Source organism: Lepisosteus platostomus, chromosome 12, assembly GCF_059453375.1.
Source record: "Lepisosteus platostomus isolate fLepPlt1 chromosome 12, fLepPlt1.hap1, whole genome shotgun sequence".
In the NCBI taxonomy this organism is placed as follows: Eukaryota; Metazoa; Chordata; class Actinopteri; order Semionotiformes; family Lepisosteidae; genus Lepisosteus; species Lepisosteus platostomus.
The window spans coordinates 5691357-5711811 of NC_142622.1; the positions used below are offsets into that span (position 1 = coordinate 5691357).

Consider the following 20455-nt stretch of genomic DNA (forward strand, 5'->3'; position numbering starts at 1 on the left):
GAACAGCAGGAAGAATGTGCATTTCTTCATTTACTTTTTATAGATCACCTGGCCAAAGAAATAAACATAATCATTGCACTTTCTGGTGCAGTAGTGCTTGCTTTAAACATCAAAGTTTCTGAACATCAAAAACTTCAAGGTAACTGCACCTAGAGACCCCTTTAGCACTTGATTAAGACAGAGAGACATCAGCACCTTCTGGTTTTTTTTCAAACAGTAGAGAAAATTCATAAATTTCAAGACTACTGTCTTGCACACATTTCTTGGGGTTTCAACATTCCTTTAACCTTAGGCTCACTTGATTATGACCTGCTGTGGCACATTTTACAAGTCTAGTTTTTTTGTTTTGTAAATGATAAAAGTACAGTTCATTAGAAAAATAGGAGCTTGTTTCCATTCCACAATAATTTGACAAAATTCAGAAGTGCAAGTATTGCGAAATTTTTCAAGCTTTTGCTCGATTTATTTAAGTGTTATAGCAAACCAACTCTACACGGAACTGTGCGTCATCATACACGAAGATAAAGAGGACAGATAAGAAAATACTTTAAATCTCAGCAATGAATGATGTATACTAAGCCACAGACTCAGTTTAGTTTTGTACAAAAGTGGGAATTTTTATTTTCAGAGAAATTAAAAATACGGAATATATAAACCTTCTATCGTTCTATAAATATAAAGGATTCTTTCATAGCAAAACAAATTAATGCATACCAGAGAAAAATACCATGGACATGGGTAAAGAACAGTTAATACATACTGTATCTGTTTTTAATATGAAAGACTTATCTCAGAACCATGCAGCAGAGAGTTCGACAGGAAAGGACAAATGTCTGTGCCATGGAGGCAGATGCAAAATGCTCCAAATTAAGGTTTAAAAGAAAACACATCAAAACTGATCATTCATGCCTTGCATCATATTTCATACAGCCTGGTTTGAAAATTCAGTCAGTCATTCCAAAAAATAATACTTGAGTAATAAAATATCTACTCTGGGCTTTTTTTTTTTCTTTGTAGTTGCTCACGGGAAGACAAAGGGGAGTTAAAGTTTCTCCCTTAGGTCCTAATGCCTTCTTGGCTGGTGGTAACGAGACTATGCTCTTCCTATTCCATTTGTGCTTTCTACTCCTGTACGCCATACTAAGACTCCAGTAATGGTGTTGGAAAGAGTTTGAATTCATGCCACAGAAGAAAATTGATCTGGACATAATTGGAAAAATGGCACAAGAATGTTCAAATAAAAGCAAGGACTCAAAATAAATAAGACAATCTAATTAAAAAAAAAAAGCTTCAGAGGTATTTGAAACATCTTATCTATGGAAAAGTCTAAAAAACAAACCAGACTTGATCCTTCCTACCAGCAGACTGAGATTTCCAGAGCTGGCATGATGAATGACATCTTCAAAACGGAAATGGTGCAAAATGTTTCGAAACCCTTTTGATTATTTTAACTGGATAGTGTCGGAATCGTTTGCAACTTACTTAAATCTAAATATTTCTGTTAAATATGACTGTATCCGAAAGAGTAAATGCTGAAAAAACAAAAATAGCCTTTTGATCAGGATAATGCTGAACTCAGCTCAACTAGTGGATTCTGTTACTTGCAAGCAAGAATGATTGCTTTTAATTAGCAGAAAAAAACCCAAAATGGTATAAACTTTTGATTTTTCTTGAGGTCTTTAGGTGTCCCCTTAGTAGTCCCCCCTCAGACAATACTTCTGTGAATTTGTACCAGCAAACCCTCTACTTGCACTGCAAAGGTCCATTTTAGGTATTTCCAAATAGCTATAAAATCAAAATAAAGGCACTGATGTTCGTGTATTCAAGCCCAGCTTCCTTAATTTTGCTAAAACATGATACTCCTCATAAAATTGAGCAGCTTTGGTTTAAACGACTAAACCAGAAGTATACAGTTGACATTAAATGCATTTCATTTTTCTTCTAAAAAAAAATGAGGGTTTCATTCTTTCATCTCACACATACATAAAGCCATACACAGAAAAGACAAACTTAATACATTACACAGGTTCAGACAGTTATAATATTTTTTAGCAATCCATTTGATTTTCAGATGCTGCTACAATTTTTCACTAAAGAATCAAAAGTTGAACCGACTTAAGAAGGGATCTCTTGTTAGGCTACTGAAAATATTCAAAAACACGGAGTTTGTGAAAAGAGGCTTCACTAAAAAAAATAAAGTTGAGATTCTGACTGCCTTAGACAAAATGTTGCTTTAGAAGGCATTAGGACCAAAAAAAAAAGAAGCTATTTAGAAGATGTAAATCCGTTCTTAAATTCCTTGGTTCCCTAAATCCACTTTAAGTTCCCATTTAATGATCAAAAGATACAAGAAGCAGAAACCGGACTCTCAGCTCTTTGTGCACAAGTACACCAAGATCCGCTGGCAAATTATATATCCAATGCTGTAAAAATGATCCAGTACCTTTCTTCTTTTTCAAAAGTACATGTAAAAACAATCGAAAAATGAGCACATTTGTTGTTTTTTTTTAAATACAAATATATACTTACAAAAATCTCACAAAAGCTATGTACATCAAAATTTTATAATATATCAAAGAGTGTCTGTCACATCTCCCGATAAGAAAAGCTATTCTTCAGTTCGTTACAAAACACGCAGGAGTTAACACTGTCCCAACGATTTCACACTGTAGTTTCCCCTTGCTTGCTGTTTGCCAGCCTCGTGTAAAATTTCCTCCAGGAATTAAGGGTTTTACCAGACCAAATCCAGAATCCTGAAGTAATGCCCACAATCAAAGTCATGAGATACTTAATCATGAAAACTGTGAAGTCAGGGGTCATCTGTGGATGATGGTATGAAGGGCAGGGTATAGCATAGGTCTTGCATGTCTGACTGACCCAGCTTTGCTCCCACTGTTCTCTGAAAGCTTGCTCGTAGAAATAGCAGGCAATGACAATGGTGGCAGGGACAGTGTAGAGGACACTAAAGATGCCTATTCTGACCATCAGCTTCTCCAGCTTCTCCGTCTTGGTGCCGTCATGCTTCATTATCGTCCGGATTCGAAAGAGGGACACGAACCCCGCGAGAAGGAAGGAGGTGCCGATGAAAAGGTAGACAAAGAGGGGTGCCAGGACAAATCCGCGCAGGGCATCCACATTGTTGATCCCCACAAAGCAAACCCCACTCAGGACGTCCCCGTCCACCTGCCCCACCGCCAAGATCGTGATAGTTTTGATAGCTGGCACTGCCCAGGCCGCCAGGTGAAAATACTGGGAATTGGCTTCGATGGCCTCATGCCCCCACTTCATCCCTGCGGCCAAGAACCACGTCAAGGCCAGGATAACCCACCAGATGGAGCTGGCCATGCTGAAGAAGTACAGCATCATGAACAAGATAGTGCACCCCTCCTTTTTGGTGCCCTGGACTACAGTTCTGTAGCTATCGTCGAACTTGTCATTACAAACCACCTTGTCCTCCAGCAAAAACCCGGCGATGTAGGCAATGGCCACCATCGTGTAACAGCCAGACAGGAAAATGATGGGGCGCTCCGGGTAACTGAACCTCTTCATGTCCACTAAATAGGTCAGAACCGTAAACAACGTGGAGGCGCAGCACAAAACAGACCAGATGCCAATCCAGATCCTGGCAAATTTCAGCTCCTCCTGACTGAAGTACATCATCCCATTAGATTTTAACGGCTCACAAGGAGCGCCACAGTCGTCTTCCCCCAGGAAGTGGTAGTTCAGATAAGGGGGGACCTGCAGGGCTTTCGGGCAGGTAAAATGTTTCGGCGGGTGGCGGTGCTCGTTGGGGGGCTCTTCCGTCACGGCGGGCGTGGGGTTCATAGGAGTGCTCTTGTCGGACATGTTCTGTCCCACGCACAACTCGCCAGCGCCGTGGACGGGGAAGGATTCGCACGCCAGGCTGTCCGGCCACTGGAAGCCGAATTTGTTCATCAGGGCTTCACAGCCCTGCCTGGCTCTCTCGCACAGCGAGCGACACGGAGGGAGAGCCTGCTCCAGCACCGTGCACACCGGGGCGTACATGGAGCACAGGAAGAACTTCAGGTCGGGAGAACACTGAACTTTTACAAGCGGGTAGAACTGGTGCACCTCCAGCCCAGCGTCTTCTTGGTTCGTGTGCCCCAGTAAATTAGGCATGATGGTCTCGTTGTAGGCGATATCCGTACAAAGTGGGATAGTGATCGTCTGGCAAAACCCGTGCTCTGGGATCGACATGCCTCTCTCGCCGTACTGTCCATTGACCCCCCAAAGTCCCGACACCAGAAAAGAAAACATCGGCAACAGCAGCCGACTTACTCTGCTCAAATCCATTAGGAAGCAATTACTCCCGGCCATACTCTTCTTCGCGTGTCTTTACAACAAAACTACTTCTCCGCTCCTTTTGTTGACTCTTTCCTGTTGCAGATATCCCCAAGGCAAACTTTCCGAGTCACAACAGCTGCACCTTCGCCGGGTCCCTGGGTTGAAGTATCCAGCGAGCCGACAGTTTCGTGCAGATAGCTGAAATAAAACAGACCAGCAGAGATGCAACACCCCGCACCTCTCGCAGTCCGACCATTTGTGTCAATCCTTCAGCTCTGTTCAGACCGGTTTCCAGGCGCCCCACTGTCTCTCCTGCATAAGGAAAGGAGGGAGGGACCTTGAAACAGATGGCACCCTTTAGGGACCGTGTACATTTTACACGTTTTTTTGAAAAAATAATATTCTGCGCCTCTCGTAAAAAGGAAATGTTAAGTCGGCCAAAAACAGCTCATACGAGATACAATACAGTACTGTTTTATTAAGAAGAAACGATTACCAGCCCCCTTATTCTTGGAAATATAGAACGGAAAATAAAATTGGTTAAACGCGTTACATTAACGCAGTTTCCCTTTTGCATTAGTTATAAACAAGAATTAGTTTGGTAGGTAAACACGGATAAAAGTTTAGACCTCTCCGCGATCCCTTTTATCCATGACAATGTTATACACTTCTAGAGTTCCTCTGTTCAATTATCAGCGATTAGTTTATCTTTAGGCCTATTGCTAATGTCATCCACAGAGCAAGATGTTCTGTTCATTTTGTTGGCCAGCGTCTCAATGATCATTGATAATTTGAATCCCTTTTAAGTAATCCTTTGTAACGTTTCCTGTCGCAAATTTACTATACGCTCACTGTCCCATAACACTAAGTTTTAGGTGCAGTTAGACCTCTTGCTTTAAATGAACCACGCTATCGTTATCGAATTTGATTTTCAACTGACAATAACTAAAATTATCACATATATATTCCTCAGATCCACACTTGATATAGACTATAAAGTGGTAGGTGTTCGATGGACGAATCCTCATCAACTGAATTAACACATTTTCACCCCGTGCTTTTGATAAAGTTGTATTTCAAAACCACAAGAAGTAATCGACGCGCGTAATGTCAGAAAGCTTCTTCTCTATTTACGAATTCCAGTTAATTTGTTCATTTGGGAAAATGTGTTATGTGGCAGCCTGTGTGTGTGGGTGGCAATGTGTGTGCGTGTTTATAGGGGTCTTATCATCAGTTTACTAATTTAAACTCTTGATGTGCCATTTACCACTAAGCTATTCACACTGATTTCTAAAGGGTGTTCCCTGTAACTGTAACGCCTTATTTCCACCACCCCAGGGAGTGAGATGAAAGTAATTTGAAATCATCGCTGTTTGTTTCCAGGAACCCCGCAGTGCCGTGAAAGAGCTTTCGAATCCAACAACTGACAGTGCGACTTTGAATTATGGAGTAAAATATGTACTTCACATCTAGTTGCATTTTGAGGAGGTAAAGGTAGGAGAGTCGTGTGTTTTGTTTACGTTTTGTAGACTTCTGGCCTACAAGTGGTACAATCATTTTAAATCCATGAAGCGCTGCTTCAGAACAAAACATTTTTAATAACTGCGTTAGCATGACGGTTTCTCCAAGGAGAACTGACTCAGTCCCCAGTCAGGAACGGATACAGTGCAGTAGCCCCGAACATAAAACAAAGTATTAGTCAGTTTTCACACAAAACATCAAACCTGCGGTCAAAAACAAATCCTAAATCTGATGAAAAGAGCCACCAAGTCTCCAATCTCAGGCCGAGACATTGTCTATCATGCTAAATTCTTTGAACTTTACGTTGAAATCCTAACTGTTGAGCTCTGTTTTAATAGCAGATGGGAACGGAGGTGACAATATTTCACCAGTCAGAAACATGGTGACACAAAACGTTGTCCACCCAATTCATTCAAGGACCAGAAAGTAAATCCAGATGTGTTCAGTGTACTTCAGCTTTGGTAAAAGGACTGTCCCAGATACAATTTATGTTTTGTAGCAGTAGTAAACTCAGGGGTGGTTTCATCGATTACCCGATGACCACTAACACAAGCTTAGTTGACTTAAAAGGAAAACTAGGTAGTCCACTAGCAGTGTTAATCACGATTTATGAAAACCCACACGATCCTTTGGATACAAACTACCTGCAACGTAGACTCCATTTTTAAAGAGCAAGGATTTCGTTAAATTGTATTTAGAAACAACAAAATGGTTAAAATAACTGATAAATACAATGTAAACTGTAAAGCAATATAGAATTAATTAATATTTCATAATAAAATTGACATGCTTCTAACGTCTTGATCATTTAAAATGCTAAAATTAACTAAAAGGTTAAATGTTTACAATTGAATAAAATAAAGTTAACAATTAAACCAATAATTAACAATAATAGTTAAAATAAAGTTAACAATTGAATAAAATATAAATCGACTGAAAAACTAAGGTTGCTTATTTTCATTATTGGAGAAATGTAAGTGTTACTTTTTAAAGGTCCCTTTGAGATGGTTGGATATTTCTTTAATCAGAGGTCAAAGTGAGACATTTCTAAGACAAAAAGTCAAATAGTGATGACCCCTTAACAAATTAAGGCCAATTGCTTTCCTATTGGCCACGAGGTGTGTCCATTGGCTGAAACTGCTGTGTGCGTTGATGCAGGAGTGCTGCGATTGGAAAGATCGCACTGCTATCACTTTTCAGCTAAGAGAAGTTTTGTGATTTTTCACCCAAAAAAAAAACCAGCCGAGTTAAAAGAGATTCTTTGTCTGAGGTGTAGTGTCGCGTTTTGGTTGTTGACCACATATGCACATACCTTCTGATTACCATTGACACATGACTAATTCTCTCTGTCTTGGCATTTGCATTAAAGAAATAATTATTACCTCTTTGCTGCTGGGGTAGAACATTTGTTTCTTCTTCCTTGTGCTTTAAAACATAACTTCTCGGTTCACAGATACGCGGCGGAATCGATCCTGTCCATTAGTTCGTGTGGGGAGACTTCAGTTTAACACGTGGCAGATAAGTGAAATAAAGTTGAGTTAGTCCCCATTAATTCATACTCACACTGGTCACAATTAGTTCGTGGCTTATGAAAATAAGACGAGGAGATTATGCCATCTTCTTATTCCACTTTTAATGTTACGAAATGCATTATTTACCCTGTGGTAAGTACGGAATTGTACTGCTGGATCAATGTGTGCAAATCGATATTTTAAATAATATGTACCCTTTAACGTCACGGTACTCTGGAGAATCATTGAAGTTGGTGTTAACAGAGGGAGTAGGCTATTGCAGAACTCGTGAGTGCTTTCCCTGAGACCTTGCAATGCAGTTAGCTTTTGTGCAATGTATTTTTTTTTATTTAGAAGTAACTGAACGTAAACAAAGGCTAATTTTAAACCAGATATTTCATTCATTCTTTGGCGCGGCCATTTCCTCTTTTGTCTGCACAATTGCTAATTCGCATTTTCATTATTGTGTTTAATCAACACTGTAGATCTAAGAAATTTTGCTCTGCCGTGAGACAAATAGTGTGTGTGTTAATATACTGTACTTGACACTGTAGAGGAAGCGATTAAACCGTCTCTCGTCATGTTGAATAAGACTACCCCATCGCCACCCCGCAGACTGGCAACTTAATGTAAAAGCAGTCATTACTGCAGTCTTAAACACAGCCCACGATGGCTCCTGAACCACGTATTTCTCTTTGTTCTGTAATTGGAAACAGGATTCAGGAAAAAAAAAATGATATTTTTTTACCACAAGGAGAGAAGAACTCAAAATGAAGCCAAATCCATCGAGGTAAAAGTTTTATGGGCAAAACCGCATTTTGAGTTTATCTATATTTTGTTAACGTGCGATGAACTAGGCAAACGAAACCACACCCGACTAATCTAAATTACTTCGTGCTTTTTCTTTACTTTCCATATTTTAGCAGTGAACCCCTCTGGGATTTGCTGGTTGTATCGAGACAGACTGAGAGAAAGCGTCCGGGCTCCAACTCTATGGTGTGGTGAATTGTTGGCGGATCAGCTGGTTTGGAATGTAGCAACTTGTGTTTAGAGTTTATTTTTAGGCAATACTTGTTTGTGAGCCTGGCTAGAAGTTAAGTATACAGTAGGAGCAAATAAAGCGCAGCAGTTAGGAAAGTAGTTATGCTTTCTGAAGCTTATCGCTTAAAATCTTTCATAACCAGTGCCAACCAATCTATGCATAAAACTTCTTAAACGAAAGAAAACAGTTCTAAGGAGAACAGTTCTGTTTTAAGAACATATTTGTGCTCTTATGAGATTAATATCTTTCACCAGGAAGGATTTATTTTACTGTAATAGCTGTACACACTATTTAGGAAAGTACTGTTAGGCAGAGGACACAGTTCTGACTGATGGGACTGATTCACAAGTCACAAACTGGATGTGTGTGTTGTGGGTGCCAGACCTCAGACACGGCCACTGCACCAAGCAAACAAAGGATTATTTTCCCCTCGTTAATGTTAATTTCAGACTCATACATATAACTGCCAGCATTCAAAACAAAACATTATTTTCACGTGACTCGTGTTGGAGCGCTCGAAAGAGTTTTACTGTGGAACGTGGTCATGTAGGCGAGTAGTTCCACTGGCTCACACGAGCAGCCGATCAGACCAGGAGGTATCTTGGTTTCCAGGTGCGACTCTTCTCCTAGATGGGACACCAGTCCATCACAGACCCCACCATCAGCAGACTGCAGTCTCTGTTCAAGAAGCTGCGTGGACTGGACTATTCAGGACAACAGCCGTGTACGGGATACTACAGTGACTCGAACCCACAGCCCCCCCCCGTGAGGCTGGAGACTTACCCACAATGCTACACTGCCTCCAGTGTTCTACTGTGAGTAGAGTTATTTATATCAGAAATGTTTCCACTTCATGATTTAAAGCTTGTATTATTATTATGTTTCTTTGTGAGGGAAAAAAAAGATGGGGGAGGCCAGTTCTCACCTTAGGACATGAGGGATACAAACATGTCTGATAGCCTGTCAGAAATAACAGTGTACGTGACTTGTACTTAAACTAATACAGTAGAGAAATATATTAAATCAAAATCACTCCTACAGTATCTGAAAGAAATCCTTTGTTATCTGACCATCCATCCATCCATCTTTGAAACTCCTTTATCAAATACTGGGTCTCAAGGGAGCCAGAGTCTATCCTGGTAAGCAGTGGGTTGGGTACATCCTGGATGGAACGCCAGTCCTGCATAGGACACACACAGACACAGACACGCACACTCGCACCGAGGCCTATTTTCCCAGAGGCCACTTAACCTAATTTTGGTCTGTGGGAGGAAACCAGAGAAGCCATTGAAACCTCACATGAGCACAGGGAGAACATACAAACTCCACACAGAGAACACCCCAGGATGCAGCAATTGCTGACCACTGCAGATTGTGGCATGATCTCTTCAAGTTCAGTTGAATAAAAATACAGACAAACTCACAGTAGTTTCAAAAGAGAGCAAATTAAACCAGGATGAGTAAAAACATTTTGAGAAAACTGATATCACCTAAAAAATGATTGGAGTCTTCTGTATGTTCAAATTTTCTTTTTAGCATTATTTTTGTTGTGAGGATGGTGTTTTTATCATGAAATTCTCTGTGAAATGCAATTTTAAAACTGTGTGAAAATATAAATGTTCATTGTTTCTTATTTCCATATTTAAATAAATGCAGTTTAACTTCAGGGTTTATACAAATAAGCAAATAATATTTTTACTTTGCTTTCAGCGGGGTTTCTTCAGAGCAATTATAGAAATTGGTTTTTATGTTTCTCTGTTTTTTGTCTTCGTTATAAATTTTGCATTTTGCATTTTTTTGACACAGTCCTTTCAGGAAATACGAGTACCACAACCTTGCACAATTTGCAGTATTTGTAGTATCTCTGTAAGGTTCACAATGGTGACAGAAGTACTGTCACTTATTCACTCGCAGTTACAGTATAGCATATATGATAAATGCATTTAAACATATATGTGTTACAATGAATATTTCGTAATAGTAAATTGCAATGTTTAAAGTAATCGAGCAAAAGTGGGCGAGATTAAATTTCTATTTTAAAATACCATTGCAGTAGTTCAGCCAAATCCTAATTAATGCAATGAAGAGACAATATGTAAAATTTTGTATGTTTGCAAATGTATTAAAAGTCTATGAAAAGAGGCAAGGATTGAATGCTGTACTGGGGGGTTGGCTGTATCACTGCTGTGAAGGAGGAGGCCCAGATGTTGATGGGCTCTGTGTGCTTGAACCCAGTGGAGGAGCTCCAACTGGGACAGCAGAAAGGAGGACTGGGAAGGGAGAGAGAAAACCACAAGGCAAGTGTCGGTCTGAAGGTACAATGTCTTGGCCGTTTGACCAGAAACAGAGCAGAGAGAGGGAGTGGAGACTGCAGAAAGAGCAGGTTACGAGATACGCAGGAACATTGAAGACATGAAAGGTAAGGTCAAGAGACACTGAGTGCAAGAAATATCTGTTGCTGATAAGAACAAAATGTGGGAAGAGTGCAAAGGATTGCCAAGCAGGCAGTATATATACAGGCTCCACGGCCGAAACGTTGGGTTTTTCGCTCTTCTCTTTTCAGCCTGGAATAACCCTATTCCTTGTTCCTATATAAGGGTATGCACAGGAGAGTGCAGAAGTGTGCAAGATAAGGCATTTGGCTTTCTCTTGAATTTTGTGTTTAAAATTATACCAGAGTAGAGTGTACCCAGCCAGAAGAGAATTTACTGTTTAAGTACACTCCAGAAAAGAAAGCATACTGTACATGTTTTCAACATTCATTGGTTGTCCCTTGTGGTTCAGGATGATTCTCTCATATGAACCTAAAGGTGACTGAGAAGACCAGTTCAGGAGGAGTTAACAGTTTGGGAAGATACTGTATCTATTTATCTTACTGTTGTTATTTTGTTAGCTGCATTAAAATTCATAAAGCATTCTTTGGCAAACTGGGTCTCAAATTGCTAAATTTCTTTCTAGATTATTATTCCTCCATCTGGTTCGGTCAAGAGCCATAATCTCCCTGGAGTTCATATCGGTGTTGCGTATTTTCATGTTTGCTTTCACCATATCTTTGAAGCTCTTCTGTCCTCTGGTGTGTTAATCGTGGATCAGAGGGAGAAGAGGACATTCTTTGGGAGGCTAGAGCCTGTCATCAAAACACAGGTGGAACGGATGGTAGATGATCATAGATTCAATACCTATGTGCCTGCTTGGGAAAGCTGAGGTTGGTGCATCTGTCCTGGGTAATCTGTGATGTGTAAAATCTTTCACAGTGTTGATGACACGACTTCAGTCCTTTTAATTGTCCCCTGTGTATATGCAGTGACAGATATCTCCTAAAGTATGGGGGTAGCTCTGCATTCTCCAAACATGCTCATTGTGAATTTGTGTGTGTGAAATTGGAAGTTTGCTGATGGAGGATTTTGGTCCTTCCAGAACAGGAGGCTTCATGTAATGATCTTGCCTGTGACAGACAGCAGAAAGATCCCACTGTAATTTCCACAGTTGTATTTTTCCCCTTTCTTGAAGATTGTCACAATTATGGCATCCTTGGAGTCATTCAGGCTCACATCTTTGTTCCAAATCTGTATGATGAGGGCGTGGAGTTGGAGGGTTATTGCATGGAGTTTGTGTTTAGAATTCCTACACCTCCTGCTGCTATGTTGTTCTTCATCTGCATGATAGTTTGTATCACCTCCTAAAGTGTTGGTGGAGGTACAGGCTCATCTTTAATTGGAATGGAGTTGAACACACTTTTGTTGACTGTGGATTTTGAATGAATCCACATTCATTCAAAATGATCCTTCAATGAGCATTGACTCCTTCCCTTTTCCTGAGCAAATCTCTCTTGGATCTGGACCTCTGTTAATCAGACCCTACACAACCTTTGTGGCAATTTTGGAAAGCATGGATTTTATTTATGTCTGCACGATAATTTGTTGAAATCCCTTTGCATTACTGTATCTGTCCACCACAAATTCTGCCCCGAACCTTTGGGGTGACTTCTTTTGCTTGGAGTTTAGTTGCTCTGCCATATACAGAAATCCCTGTGCTTGTGATCGACACATTCATTGATTATCTAGTCATGTATGTCAGACCAAGTCTGGTGTTTCCTGGTATAAAATCCAAGTGTCTTTTTGCAGACATTGCAGGTGGTTTGTATCCTGAGGTTTTTCTATGTGGTGTGAACATTCCAGTTCTCGATTGAGAGCTGAGAGGCTCTAACTAATGCACTCTTGAAATGCTCTCTTTTGGTAGGATCCTTCAGTGTTATGTTGATTTTCGGGAGGCAGATTGATAGGCATACTTTAATGGATAAGATGTTTACTCCATTAGTTTCTGTCATTTGGAGATGCTGGGATCTATGTGAGTCAGAACATAAGGACATATTCTGTCAGGGCTAGTGTTTGGACCCTGAATGTTCCCAGGATGTTTTGTGCCTTTTTTTTCTTGGTCTTAACCTTTCTACATTCAAGCTGATTTGAGTTGTGATTATAGTTTCAATAATCTTACATGCAGTACAAGTAAGATTTATCAGTCTGTAATATTAGCAAACTGCAGAAACACCCCTGGGGGGTGGGGAGGGACAATCAGGATTAGTGATGGTACTGTTGTGAGGCATTTAAGTAAAAGCAGAATCCATGCTTGTCACCCTGTTCAGTGATCATGTCTTCAATCCAGACACATCCAAGCTTAATGTCAATGAGCTGACCAGCACACCTGCTGGAATCATATTCAGTTCATGAATGCTCTTTTCTCTGTTAAATCTACATTTAAATATCACCATGCATGTCTAAAGCATCATTAATGGTCAGGTTTATGCTTTCTACAGAGTAAGTAAGGCCAAACCTTACTGCAACCTGAATGTGAAATCATCAAAGCATGGAATGCCGTTGTCCAGTATCAGACTCGGATTCTGATTATGTCAACAAAGTCTTCATTCAGTGTGATCTTTACTGCCAGGGGTAGATATAACAGATATACCTGGATTGAATTTCTGACTTTTACTGAATGTCTGGTCCTCAAACAGCAAGAATGACATTTACTTGATTGATGCAGTACATGAATGACATTACTTACAAATGACATACTATAGTTGTAGTAAAGGGATTGTGGATTAGCACTGAAAAGAAAAATGGCAGAATGTCACAATTTCAGCATCTTTTGCTGCACAGTATATATTAAGATCATTACAAATTGTATTGCAAAATCTTTCTTTTTCAGTTCACACTGGTCTCTAAAAATGAGAAAATGAGAATAAATTGAATTAATTTCTGACAGCCTTTCAACAGGAACATATCAATAATTTAGTTTCTCCAGAATACTGTTTTACTGATCGTTTGTATCCCTTACACTGACGTTGTGTGTTCCTCAGTATAGTATCCTTTAAGTTTATCTACAGTATATGGTATTTACTTTTTTATTGTGCTCAACTTTTTTTTTTCATACATGTACTGCTAACTGCATGTATTACTTCCTATGAAGGAGACATCTAAATCTAATGATACACTAATTGTTTAATTTCATTGGAAACCTATCTGTAACTAAGTACTTATTACTTATGTAAACAAATTATGAGTACAAAATCCTAAGTATTTTCGTTCTTACTGTATTTGTTTGCCTGGTGAAGGGTACACTGCAGCATTTTTAGTAGACCTTAAGTTTTTATTTTCCAGTGCGACGTCCTGCTCATGAATATTATGCCCCGTTTGTCAGGAAGGGCTGTGATGAGGTCTGGAAATAAAGCCATATTCAGTCTTGAGGGGGTAGCTCTCCCCAGATGGATTAATGGAGGATGGGGAGAAGTGTGAAATTAAAGCAGATTTTGAAGTGACAGGCTCACAGCTGGCCGGTGATCAGGGCTCCAGAACTAACAAGACATCGGGCACTGGGGGAGGGGAGCTGTGGCTGAAGACTTCCCTGTTCCTCTGGTTCCTGTTGTGTGGAGCAAGAGACCCTAGAAAGAATATAAATGAGACAATATTTTTCAGGAGCCTGTCTGGTAGTGAGCTGTCTGTGAAAAGCTAAAATCAATTACACAGAGCTGAAACATCCTCTGTTCCCCAGTTATGATGATTTTTTATTGTTTTTTTTTAATTCACTACTAGCAATCAGATTGGTAATTGGTGAGCTAAAAGGCCTACTCGTGTTTGTAACCTTTCTCATTTTCTTCTGTTCACGTTCTTGTCACCTGCCGCTAAATAAACATTCGTATTCTGACAGCAGTGTGGCAGCTTAGGAATTAGGTTCTCATTTTGGTTCAAGTATTTTTTATTTTGTTAGTAAGAAGGGTTTATGCTTGCAGTTATTTTTCCATTTTTTGTCAACTTAAACCAGGCAGTCACAGTTTAATTATCCCCCAGAGAAAATATAAATGATTTTGGCAACAGTCATTCCCCTGAAGCACAGTATCTATGAATTAAATACATACTCTAAAAGGGCTTTTTCTTGTATGTAAAATTACTACCTTGTTTATCAGTTAATAGAGGTGTACTTCATTTAGAGCACGGAGGACCTAAATAAAATGAGAACATGAGCAATAAAGTCTGGTTTGAAATGGTCTGAGGAATTAATAAACTTTATTTCAGGTAACAATAAACAACAGTTACAGAAGGACATTACATCTTCATAATAACATTACATATTGGTTGTAACAAATAATGCAACATTGATTCTATCATACTAAGCTCTAGGGAGTTTATAAAGTGACTGGATTTTGCACTGCATTTATACTTATGTTCTGCTTGTCAAACATTCATTTTCAGTGCATCATACAAAAAAAGGAACAATGCAAGTGATTTTTTTGTTAAATATTACTTTAAATGGCAGGTTCAGTGTTCAGCACAGCAGGGATGCATGTGTATGAAAAATGCCTTTCCCAGTGTTCAGGTCTATTTTAATTAACAAGGTCAAAAATATATTTGAATTCTCTCTCCTGTTTTAGAGAGCTGGGGGACATTCATGACTCCAAATGCAATGTATTTTAAGCTTCACTATTACACTTTTATGAGGCTTTCTCCTGACAATATACAGCCTAAACAGTTTATAACAAAGGTTACAAAATGATTAAATATTCACAGATGAACATAAGTATACAAGAATAACATATTACTGACTGCACATTCCATTACATGTGTCCAATATAATAAACCCGGGAATCACAGGAGTGATGTTTTTAAAATGGTTTCTTTTAACTTGCTTATTTTCTACATTGTCCTATGCTGAGATTAAGCAATGGTCATTAATTACATGATAATTGATGGTATCATTATAACTGTCAGAGTGCTAATGTGCAATCAAACTCCCTTTTTTGTTTTTCCTTCATCACACATTCCTCACAAAGGGAAACATTTGGAAACATTCAAGTTCAAAAGAATCATAGTCGCATTAGTGCTCAGTAAATCAACGCAGGAGCCATTGAAAAAACAATTCTGTGCTCGCAGGCAGTCTAGCTGCTACCAAATATAACCAGAATGAGATACAACACACTTAAAAAGCATGCTAATATATCAAATAATTATTCAGCTGCTAATACTGCCAGAAATTGCTTTAAAACCTTAGAGCCTAGGCCCATCTTAAAGCTGTTTCCCTTATTAACACAGCTTCATATTGTGTCAATTAAACAGTTACAGGCTTCTTTCCTATGTTTGATTAAATATATGCAAGAATGGAATGCCATTAAAATGCTATGAAATTAGTTCAAGTATTTGGTATATTCTGCACTACAAAATATCAAACTGTTTCAAATATCTTTCCTGAAAGTATCACACATTATCATTTTGTGCACACAACAATAAGATTGAGTAAAGAGAACCGAGGCACAAAGTAACCTACTCTTAAACTGGAATGTTAAACATATTCGAAAGTGCATTTGTAATGGAGAAAATAAGATTCTCTAGCTTTATTTGTCCTTGTCATTATTATCATCACTATTATAATACATCAATTATGTATTAAAATAATAAGAATCATTAGATATGATTGTTACTACTACAGATGATGATAATAAGACAATTGTGCCCACAAATAAAGCCCAAAGGTTCCACCTACTGAAAAAAAGTGTTTTCACATACGTGGCATGATTATAACCATTTTTATTTTTCAATTTAAGAGAAGACCAAACCCCCCTGCAAGTTAATTTAAGCATAGATATCTATATCTGTATATTACAGGCATTTCCCCCCCTGTGGAAGAGATGGGAGTGTGAATGTGTGTTGTGTGGATCTGGGCGTCTGGCTCTGGGAGTCTGGTCATGCCGAGAGTTCCTGGAGAGTAAACTCCATGACTAAAGCTCTTTTCACACTGGCGTTCTCTGCCCAGGATGAGCTCCCCTGAGCTCCTACCTGGGTCACGACCTGGTGTCACGCAAGCCAGCGGGCCGTTTCACACTGCTTTCTGAAGAAGTGCAGTTGACCTGGCGTGACCGAAGCTGTCCTGGGTCACAATGCATCTGTGCAAAGACGCCCCAGAGCAGAGTCTGATTCGTGACACTGCTGGGTGCACTAACACGGCATTAAGCATTTCCATATTTTTTAGAAAAAAAAAACAGCATCCAGAAAAGTAATGCTGCTGTGAGAAGTTGGTGGAAGCTATTTTCTGGAAGTAAAAACAGGTCAATTAGAACTGATGACCTTTTCTTACAGGTCTGTTGTAGACACAATAGTGTAGTTAAGGGAAGTGTTGTATTAAATTTAAATACAAATGCAATGGTCCTTGATTTAAGAGAGAAGGAAGATGTCTACTTAGCTGTAGGACTGCACAAACAAGCAGCCTATTTTATTGGAGCAGCAGTTAGGTCTTGCTGGATAAATGCATGATGAATTTGTGGTACTGAAAACACAGTAAAGCAACTTCTGTGACGACATGACTGAGCTGTTGCAAGTAGCCGGGCAGCTGCCAAACACTGAGGAATTGGAGCGAGAGAAATGGCACTACAGGTTACTAGTCTGGTCAGAAATGCACGGGAAGACAAGTTCTATAAGCTGCTCAATGTCTTGTGTCTTACAGAATATTTTGCATCTCACTCTGTAAAAACAATTCTATCTAGTTTCCATTTTACAGTAATTGCATGTAAAAGTGCAACATTACAGCCAGGTCAATGTGTCTTTTACTTCCAGGTGCACATGCGTGCATTTCTTCTCGCTCTTAGCTACTGTATGTCTGAGCTTGGCGACAATCTGAGTGGTCATCCTGTTTGGGCTCAGGTCTGTTCTCTTCTCAATGTGAAATAAGAGCCGCGAGTCAGACCCAGATAGGCAGGTATTGGGCAGAAGAAAACCAGTGTCAAAAGTACTTCTCTCTTTAGAAGAGGAGAGGATTGAGGTTACAGTATGTATCACTTCTAAAAATGCTTCTGATAAAAATTGAAAGACGGATCATTTTGAAATGTATAAGTATCAGAAATCCTATATATTAATTAAAATGAGCTATTTGGAAGATAACATTTTTATCTTCCTCTTTCAGTACAGTTGCTTAATTTTAGTTAAACTGACAACAGACTTGGATAAATTTTACCTTTTTCTGTTGGTACTGGCAAGTTTAAATTTACAAGCAATATAATATATTGATTCAGATGGGCTTAACTGCTAACTACAGGGAGATTTATAACATTTGATCAGCCTTTGTTTTCTGACCGCAATATATGTTAAGAAAAATGCTGAAAAAATAAAAGCTTACCTCCGTCATAGCACAGACCAAAAAAATGACATTTTTCTTCTTCAAATGAGATGGCCCTCTCAGTTACTTGTTTTAAATTTTCTGTGCAACAACGCGATTGCTAGTGCAGATGGGTAAATGGAAATGGTGAATTTAGATATGGAGCCACTCGAGTGAAGCTAGAGTCAGATGAAGTCAGGCTCTGTTCTTGTGTGCACACAGCAGGTGTTCCTCTCCTGAATTGATGGTGAACTGATGCTTTAATGATTCCTGTCTGATTAGGTGTCAGAGAAAAAAGAAAGAAATGATCTTTCTCTGCCTATAGAAACACCACAATTCTAAATGTAATCATATCCGTGTACAATACATTAAAGCTTCAATATTGCCATAAACCTGTACATATACACACATCAAATGTGCATATATATAGAACACACTGAAAGCAAAATTTTACAAATATTGCAAATAGAAACCCAAGTGCCACAATTGTATTTTATTTTATATTTAAACAAATACCACTGTTTGAGAACATCATATTACTTCTAAAGGGTCTATTACACCCATGGATGACAGACAGATTTCATCATGGCTGCTGTTTTCCCAAAGAACTAACTCCTAAAATTCTATTGAAATACAAAATAAATTATTATTGCCTTGATCTTATTGTACAGTGCGTTCAGAAATATTTATTAAGCCCAACATGACCAGTATGAGGTCTTTACAAAAAGAAAAAATGGCAAATGTAATGCTTTTTAGTCACAGTGGGTGGGTTCATGTAAAAGCATTACTGATTACTTTTTACTACATTAATGCACTTGCTCATAAAAAGTGGACTTAACAAAAAGGCATGTTGATATACACTATGACATCTTTTTTTCAGTGAAGCTGTGGAGCTGTACATTCCTTTAAAAAGGAAACAAACTATACAACCAGCCAATTAGAATTTTAAGGTGTACTGGAATTACACACACTGGAATCTGACGGCAAACTTCATAAAGCACGGGTGTAGGTACACAGCGGGTAATAAAGAAATCATGCCACCTAAAGTTTTCTTTTAACCAAAAAAGAAAATGGGAGAACCCATTCAGATCTTGTTTCCACATTTCATTGGTTTCTTCCATTGGCTGTTGACAGTACCGATCTGCAAAAGAAAAGAAAAACATTTTAAACTTATTTTCGCTCTAAGTTTCATTCCAACTCCTGAATGACGTTTGTACACTTGTTACTCTCTCTCGCACAAACACTTTAAGAAGCAAAAACCTCAATTCTTTTCCAAATAAACAGTATCAACACACAGTTTCCTGGATTCATTTGTCCTTCCCAATCTGAATATTCTAAACTGAAATATTCTAGTTAAAAGTCTATGAATAACATCCCTAATTTCCTTAAGTACAACTAGGAAAATACCACCAGGCCTTGGCTATATATTAGTTTAAAGATATCACACTAGCTGTAATAACCCAGAGTCAATAATTCTGTAATTACTCAATGCTGGTTGAGCTTATTCTATAACCTGGGGCACATTATTGACATTTTCTGTTATAATAATATACATGAAATATTTAGTGTGCTTTCTACTTTCATCTTCTAGTGTTAATTTCATCTTCGATTTCGGATTCTACATTTCTTTCACTGTTACAGCAATGTAAAAAAAACCCAATATGAATTATTTTTAGCCTCAACTGCAATTTGTTTCTATTTCTTGTGGGAGTTATAATATTTCTCTTTAATTACCCAGGTAGCCCAGTGCATTGATTTTCTAGCTTGAAATAATACGATGTGCCTGAGAAACAGGCAATTCACACATACAAGTGAATATTATTGCCACGATTATTAGATTTTTTTTTTATTTCAGCAAATCCACATAACTATTCCATTAGTTTTCTTGCATGCCTTCCTTCATAGGTTACCAAGACTGGTGGCGGTCAATATCTCTGAAATAATATGTGATTAAAGTAATTGTTTTTCATTTGTCTAATCAACAGCACCAATTCAAATTAATTACATCTAATGTATTTACTTTTAACGCTTTTCTTTACCTTTTTATTATTAATCTGTATTCACAACATGTATGGTTGCACTGTTAAGCACCTTGGGGCAAATTTGTGAAAGGTGCTGTATAAACATAAATTGAATTGAATTGAATTACCAGTAAATATAAATGCATTCTTTTGCTTGCAATGTAGGCCACCTTATCCAAATGAACCTACAATGGTTCACATTCAGAAACATTGATTTTGGTATGTCTGCATTATAATGTATACTCAAATGTTTAGATTATAATAGAATATCCTCATCAATACTATGATTTAATGTTGGACTGTTAAATTATTGTTAAATAAAACAAAATCTATAAGAGAGGTCACAACATACATTATCACAGCTCATGGTTCATGGTTGACAGTGATAACAAAGTTCAATACTACCAACAGCTATGGAG

General features: G+C 38.5%; 2 protein-coding genes and 1 long non-coding RNA gene across 5 annotated transcripts in view; 1 reads left to right on the forward strand and 2 right to left on the reverse strand.

The window, feature by feature from the left end:
* Window positions 1-591: 591 nt before the first annotated feature.
* Window positions 592-4620, reverse strand: LOC148650931 (frizzled-1-like). Its single transcript, XM_088600601.1, has one exon. The coding sequence runs from the start codon at window positions 4336-4338 to the stop codon at window positions 2662-2664; it is 1677 nt and encodes a 558-aa protein (XP_088456727.1). The 5' UTR covers window positions 4339-4620; the 3' UTR covers window positions 592-2661.
* Window positions 4621-5070: 450 nt separating this feature from the next.
* LOC148650932 (uncharacterized) lies at window positions 5071-14597 on the forward strand. 2 transcript variants are annotated; one of them, XR_015925615.1, is made up of 2 exons: window positions 5071-5799; window positions 8992-14597. It is a non-coding gene; the product is annotated as an uncharacterized LOC148650932 (long non-coding RNA). The 2 variants fall into 2 exon arrangements; XR_015925614.1 differs by lacking the exon at window positions 5071-5799 and adding an exon at window positions 7275-8127.
* A 325-nt stretch (window positions 14598-14922) lies between these two features.
* Window positions 14923-20455, reverse strand: part of cdk14 (cyclin dependent kinase 14) — a 178216-nt gene continuing 172683 nt past the window's right edge. For both annotated transcript variants that reach the window (XM_088600602.1, XM_088600603.1), the window contains one exon: window positions 14923-19156. The gene's annotated coding sequence lies outside the window, so the exon portion shown is untranslated. The remainder of the gene's footprint in view (window positions 19157-20455) is intronic.